This window comes from Leguminivora glycinivorella, chromosome 12 (genome assembly GCF_023078275.1).
Source record: "Leguminivora glycinivorella isolate SPB_JAAS2020 chromosome 12, LegGlyc_1.1, whole genome shotgun sequence".
Lineage (NCBI taxonomy): Eukaryota > Metazoa > Arthropoda > Insecta > Lepidoptera > Tortricidae > Leguminivora > Leguminivora glycinivorella.
In genome coordinates this window covers 562,821-569,809 of record NC_062982.1, presented here as the reverse complement: position 1 = coordinate 569,809, position 6,989 = coordinate 562,821, and the positions used below count along the sequence as shown (strand labels likewise).

The window sequence follows — 6,989 nt, the reverse complement described above, 5'->3', positions numbered from 1 at the left end:
GTTCATCATCAGGAACCACCCTGTATATAGCTTTTTGTTAAATTCGAAAAAAACCTTTTTTTTTTCGTTTCTATACTTATTAAATGGATTAATTAGTGTGAGAGGACCTTAACATAACATTAAAATAATTGTCAAGTGTTTGACGGCACATATCAAAACAAATAACATTAGTAGGAAGTGGTAAGCGATGCCACATACGTGTTCAGTAATTCTTTTTTTTTTTTAATAATTCGATAGCCGTAAGAGTTAAGACGCTAGTTTCTTAGAGAAATTGATTGTATTGGAACTAAAGAGTTTTCCCTTAAAGTTAACGGAATGCAATAAAAACAAGGTGTATAACTCCGTATAGACAGATAAAGCCTAAGAATAAAACGTACCTCAGTGCCATACAGAAAAAGGTACGGTGGCCTAGATGGCATTACACCTTTGGGGTACGCTCAGCTGGATGGCGCTAATATTAGTATTTGACATTTGAACACATATCGAGCTAAGAATATGGGCCAAATTGTCTAAACTGAGGTTCGGGTTAAAGACATTTATTGTTCTCAAAAAAAATATACATTTCACTTATTGAGACTTACAAACTAGTATTTACATACATGCCATGCAGTTTTGCCCGTGAGCGCTTAGTTTATACATAAGTATATTGAAGTTACGTTATTTTAACCGACTTCAAAAAAGGAGGAGGTTCTCAATTCGACTGAATGTTTTTTTTTTTTGTATGTATGTATGTTACTCGATATCTCCGAGAATCGTGGACCGATTTTCAAAATTTTTTTTTTGATCGAACGGGTATACCCCCGAGATAGTCCCATTGGCACCAAGTCAGGGTCTGATGATGGGATCTTGGAGAAATCGAGGGAACTCTTCAAATGTTATAGGCACATGTAATGTTTTTAGTGTATTTTTCAAAGGTACACCAGTATTTACGCCTGATGGTAATAATTTTATGTGGCTGAGCTGATGATGGAAGGTCAACTCCTCAATGTAAGTAAGTAAGTAAGTAAATATTCTTTATTGCACCATTTTACATGTTATATGTATACAGAATGTTTAGTGAGAGTATAACTAACTAGGTAACAACAGGCGGTCTTATCGCTAAAAAGCGATCTCTTCCAGACAACCTTAGGGTAGCTGGAAAAACGGAACAGAAACAAAAGTTAACAGGCAGTGCAAGAACAAAAAATATAGAGAAAACCAACACAAACACACATACATATATACCGAATACATAAATAAATATACCTTACATTCACATAATACATACATACATACATACATAAATACAATAAATAAAAATGGCAACTTAAGATAGAGATAGATAGTATAATTTAAGCTGATTTTTGAAAATTGGAAGAGATTTTGCTAGTCTTAATTCTACTGGTAAGGAATTCCACAACCGTACAGCCCGGAAGGTAAAAGAGTTGCTATAGAATTTAGAAGTAGATGGTGGGGGAGCAAGAATATGAGTTTGAGAACATCTGATAGAAGAGAGAAACTTGAAACGCTCTTTGAGATAAGGCGGAGTAGCAGAGTTAAAGAGAATGCCAAAAAGAAGGGCGAGTATATGAGAGTCCCGGCGGCGACGAATAGGGAGCCATTTGAGCTGAGCACGGAAGTGAGACACGTGGTCATATTTGCGCAAGCCGAAAATAAATCTTATACAAAGATTCTGCAGACGCTCAAGTTTATTGAGTTGATCCTCCGTAAGGTCAATATAGCAAATGTCGGCATAATCTAATATGGGCAATAAGAGAGATTCAGCAAGCGCAATCCTAGTTGCGTAAGGCAAGAGATTACGAAGCCTACGGAGAGATGCGGCCGCAGCGAACATTTTCCTGCTAACCTCACTCACCTGAGCTGTCCAAGAAAGACTCTGATCCATCAAGATACCCAGATTTTTAACCTTTGGAGAGAATGGAATCCGTACGCCATCAAACACAATGGCAGGTAAAGAATTAAAGTCAATCCTGGAAGTAAGCTTTGAGCTACCTATGACTATTACCTGGGATTTAGTAGGGTTTACCGAGAGACCGTAACATTTAGTCCAGTTTAGTATTCTCTCCAGATCAGTGTTTAAGGCGCAGATAGTCTGAGGTAGATCGGCAGCAGAACTCTGAGCATAAATCTGAAGATCGTCAGCGTAAAGGTGGTAGGAAGAAGAAATATTGGAAGTAATAGAGTTTATGAAGATCGAAAAAAGTAAAGGAGACAACACGCCGCCCTGTGGGACACCAGCCAGCGTGTTGCACCACGGAGAACGAAAGGAATCCACTTTTATACGCTGCCGCCGGCCCACCAAATAACTATGGAACCATTCAACTACCGCAGGAGATACATTAAGTGAGCGCAATATGCCAAGTAAGATATCGAAGTAGACTGAGTTAAAAGCGTTACTGAAGTCAAGAAGCGATAGTACCGTGATCTTGCGATTATCCATACCGACCCGGATATCGTCAGTAATTTTTACAAGAGCTGTAGTAGTGCTATGCCCTGTACGAAAACCGGATTGATATGGATTCATGAGCGCATGTCTGTTCAAAAAAGAAGTGAATTGCTGATGGACCAAGCGCTCTAAAACCTTGGATAGGAAAGGAAGAATGGAAATGGGACGGTAGTCAGAGAAGGAAGAGGGACTGGACTTTTTTGGCAAAGGAATAACGTCGGCTTCCTTCAATGGTTAGGAGTTAAAGGATAATTCTTTCACTACTGTACATATATTCGGACTGATACATACTCGTATAATACCACTAGGAACCACTAAAAATCAACAAATAAATTAACTTTTTAACAAAAAATAAAACCGCCTTCAAAAAAAGCGTGTTACAAAACACGGAGAAACTAAAAAGCTAAAAATAATAAACCTTCGAATTCAGATTTCTTATCGGATTGCAATAATCTAAACATCCAAATTATAAACAAATCAATTATTTTTGGAGTCGGGGCCAGCCTGCGTATGGTTGGGTGGGGCAAACAGGAAATAGCAAGGCGACGAACAGGTCTGGTACCGACTACAAAAATAATTGATTTGTTTATAATTTGGATGTTTAGATTATTGCAATCCGATAAGAAATCTGCATTCGGAGCTTTATTATTTTTCGCTTTTTAGTTCCTCCGTGTTTTGTAACACGCTTTTTTTGAAGGCGCTTTTATTGTTTGTTAAAAAGTTAATTTATATTAGGTACATTTACATTAAAACTTATAGTAAAGTAAAGTTACGTTATTTTATTACATTTACATTAAAACTTAAAATATCGCAATAGAAAAGTTGACACAAAAAGTATTAAGCCTGCGTCAAGACATGGCAGTCTATACACTGTTAAGTACACATCAAAGTGTACAAGCTCTAAGGAGGGTTTGGGTTGCCGACATGCGCGGATCCAAGGAGGGGGGGGGGTCATGGGGGTCATGGCGAAACGGAATAGACCACGTGTTATTTTATTACATTTACATTAAAACTTAAAATATCGCAATAGAAAAGTTGACACCCCCCCCCCCCCCGGGCCTGAGCCTTTACCACGTGTTGCCCCCCCCCCTGGGCACGAAGCTGGATCCGCGCTTGGTTGCCGACGACGTAGATCCTTCCGTCACCAGCACACCGCACCCTCATTGATCTCTGGCAGCCTTAGGTACTCACCAGCAGGAACACAGCACTATGAGTACGGTCTAGTGCTATTTGGCTGCAAATATTTGTAAACAGATGATATCCAATGTGTCTTCATGGTAAACATGGTAGATTACACAGTAAATTACAGTGCGGCGGGTAAATTACGGTATTTATAAGGAAAAGCACAGTCACGTTATTACATGTCATTTGTCGTACGTTTTGCCTCCACGTGACATTGGGGTTTCAATTGATTGATGCAGACTATTTGATGATAATGAAAATGTAATATTAAAAAAACATAATGGCTCCGTAGCAACATCGTTATATATTATTGTCCGTGCATTTAATGCGTTTATATATTATTTGTTACACATTTCCCCCCCTTTTTTTCCGATGAAGCAAAAATCTCAGGATTTGATTCTATAGAGTTTCTCGAGAAAAACCTCAAAAATGATAATTTTACGGCAGCCGTATAAAACGCGACCAATTCCAAAAGTGGCGGAGCTAGGAATTGAATCCGGGTCTTCAGCTGACGCGGCTAACGTGCTCACCACAACAGCAGCACTATTTATCATGTTAAAAACTCTCCGATGAATTATTAATTATTACTAACAGAAGAAATATTTAAAATAAAAGTAAAATATTCAAAATAAATTTAATAGTAAAGAGTACTCCTAATTTTTAAGAATTACACCTCAATCCAAAATAGTATCATATTAAACAGTTAAAATTAATAACAAGTGTATGCAACAAGTATACCTCACAAAATATGCCACTTCTCGAAATCGTCCACAAGGCCTCTGATCCTCTCATCCATTTTCAAGTCTGGAGTAACAGAGATGGATCCTAAATCATCATGTGCAATGTCAGGGACATCATCGTCATTAGTAAATAATACAGGGGTTAACAAAAGAGCTATTGTTAGACCGTATTCTAATCTTTTTTTGTATTCTCTTTCAAATTCATCCCTGGGGTATACTGACTCGACATCCATATTGAAATATTGAAGGAACTTTCTTAAGCTTTCGTAGTACAGATCTTTCAAGTCGTCGAGATGTTGTCTTCGAAACTCTTGGTCGGTGCAGGGGAAGATGAAGTAGATAAAGTCCAGGGCGGGACAGCCGTAGTACAGGAGCTGATAATCTACTGGTATGACTTCAATTATTTCTTCGCCATCCTGCAATGTAACTATGGATTTGATCACCGCTCCTTAAATGTGCATAGAAATTAAATGGAGGAAACAATAAATCAGGATTCACGCTAATCAAGGGAAGAGGCTTTTGTCCAGCAATAGGATCCTCAAAGAAACTAGAAAATTTAAAAATTATATTTCGATTGGGAATATAAACTGTTATAAATCCATTGACCATTCAAGTAAAATGCTTCGTTTTTAAGTAAATTGTAAACTGTAAATTGAATCTAAATTTATTTGACTTCATTAACTATTTCCAAATGTTAAGACCTATTGCGATGATACATAATGCAGTCGATGAGCGTCAAATATTCTATAATAGCCAAACATCAAATATAAAGGAGCATACAACATACAAATATATTTAATCATATAGGAGCAACGACAAACGAGCGAACGAAAACTTGTTGGTAGGTAAGATGCTGACTGAACAACGAGTATACAGAAATAAATGTCACTTACTTTCTTTACAAGAATATTGTTAGCCCTGTAGTCTCCATGGCATAAGCAGCATCTACTATCATCGTTTTCAAAGTAATTCCTTTGCATTGCCTCCATCATTCGGGATCCAAATTTTTTTAGTTTAACTCTTTTTTCTCCATCCACACATTTATCAGTATACGTGGCCATATTGTCAACGAATTTCTGGTAATCATCATTTAATTTATATGTCGGTTTGATAGTCCTAATTTTCTTTGCAAAGTAATCAGGATTCTGTTTCTCCAAGACCCAGGACAGGCCGTGGAACCGTGCCAGCTGCTGGGCCGACAGTTGCGCAAACTTCAGAGGAGCTACCTCCATTCGATGAACAGTAGTAAAACCCTTTTTAGAAAGATTCTCCAGAATTATAGCATTCGGATTTGTAGCATCGTAACTTTTAACCATATTGTATCTTTCTTCAATTGGAATGTTCGCTTTGTTTTGTATATCATCGTACATCTTTGAGAGATCTCCGTAAAAGAAGTTTTCTAAGTTATAACATTCGGAAACATCTAAAACAGTCACAGCTATGTCTTCCATTTTATTTTTAATAAAGATATTTGTCTCTTTATCGCCGTCGGCAGTTTTTCCTTTGATGTCGACTTCGAACAGATCCGCCAAAAAGTTGCCTCCGCTGGTGGATATGGATCTGTTGATAGTTTTGTGAGAGATATATCCTTCTTTTTCTACGATTTTGTCGATGGAAGCTTGCAACGGTGGCGGTAGGATGTAATCACCAGTGGATAAAACTTTAAATTGCGTATCGCAGCATTTTTCTGTAGCTTCCATTTTGATGAACGCTTTATTGTAACTCGAGCACTTGTGATAGAGTTATTGAGTCGACGAAATAGACGTTGCTTTATATAGGTACTGACCTCGATGTAAAGGTATATGCACAGGCTTTGTTTTGCAGAGCATAATAATATTTTCACCACACCAACTGGTAAAGAAGCAGATAGCAAAATTGCATTTTATTCACAAGAGTGCAAAGTAATTTCATATATAATTTAACTTGGTGTCTTGAGATGGCTGGCAGTATTTACCTATAAATGATAATTTTGAATCATAAAATATTGAATAAATTGATGGATTTGACTTAGTTTGATGTTTTAAAGTCAATATTTAGTTCGTGTTGATGTGGTGAACAATTTTAAATAACTATTTTTATATTTAATTTTCACCAAAAACCTAAGGATGTGTTTTGTTATAGGTATAAAAATTTATATTGAATTTATCCATTGTTTCATTTATTATTAAAAAATAACCATTCGATATTCAAGCTATTTTCCGATAGTGCGTGTGAGTTTTAGGTACTTAAAGGTTCCATTTAGTGTTAAACCGTGTGTTAGTTTTATTTAATCGTAGCACAATCTGTCTTAAAGACGGTTCTTTTTTTTTTTTTTAAACTTTATCGAACAAATAAAAAAATACAGGTGGCGGACTATTCCTTATAACATTTCAATGCCGGTATCATTTTACCCATAAGGTTGGTTGGTGGTTCGTGTGAACAGATCTTTATGTAATTTAGCTAAACGAATGTCACCGTGATCTGTAGAGCCCTGTAGTAGCGTCGTCAGTGTAATGCCTGTTATTCAATAAAACACCAACGCACAATAACTACTGCTTTAACACACACACAACAACGACTAAATTACTTTGACAATCAAAAAACGTTGTTTACTCATATTATCTTTTTATTTGGAGTCTTTG

General features: G+C 36.8%; 1 protein-coding gene across 1 annotated transcript; it reads right to left on the bottom strand.

Moving 5' to 3' along the window:
- Nucleotides 1-4,243: 4,243 nt before the first annotated feature.
- LOC125231708 lies at nucleotides 4,244-6,120 on the bottom strand. The gene is made up of 2 exons (XM_048137245.1): nucleotides 5,262-6,120; nucleotides 4,244-4,784 (listed from the first exon to the last, which is right to left on the bottom strand). The coding sequence occupies exons 1-2, from the start codon at nucleotides 6,066-6,068 to the stop codon at nucleotides 4,368-4,370; spliced, it is 1,224 nt and encodes a 407-aa protein (XP_047993202.1). The 5' UTR covers nucleotides 6,069-6,120; the 3' UTR covers nucleotides 4,244-4,367.
- Between the last annotated feature and the right edge of the window lie 869 nt (nucleotides 6,121-6,989).

What these genes read in the sequence shown, in the direction of transcription:
- LOC125231708 (XM_048137245.1), bottom strand. Translation starts at nt 6,068, where the DNA reads ATGGAAGCTACAGAAAAATGCTGCGATACGCAATTTAAAGTTTTATCC. An exon ending in ACAATATTCTTGTAAAGAAA is followed by an intron (nt 4,785 to 5,261) that starts GTAAGTGACATT and finishes GTTACATTGCAG; the next exon opens with GATGGCGAAGAAATAATTGA.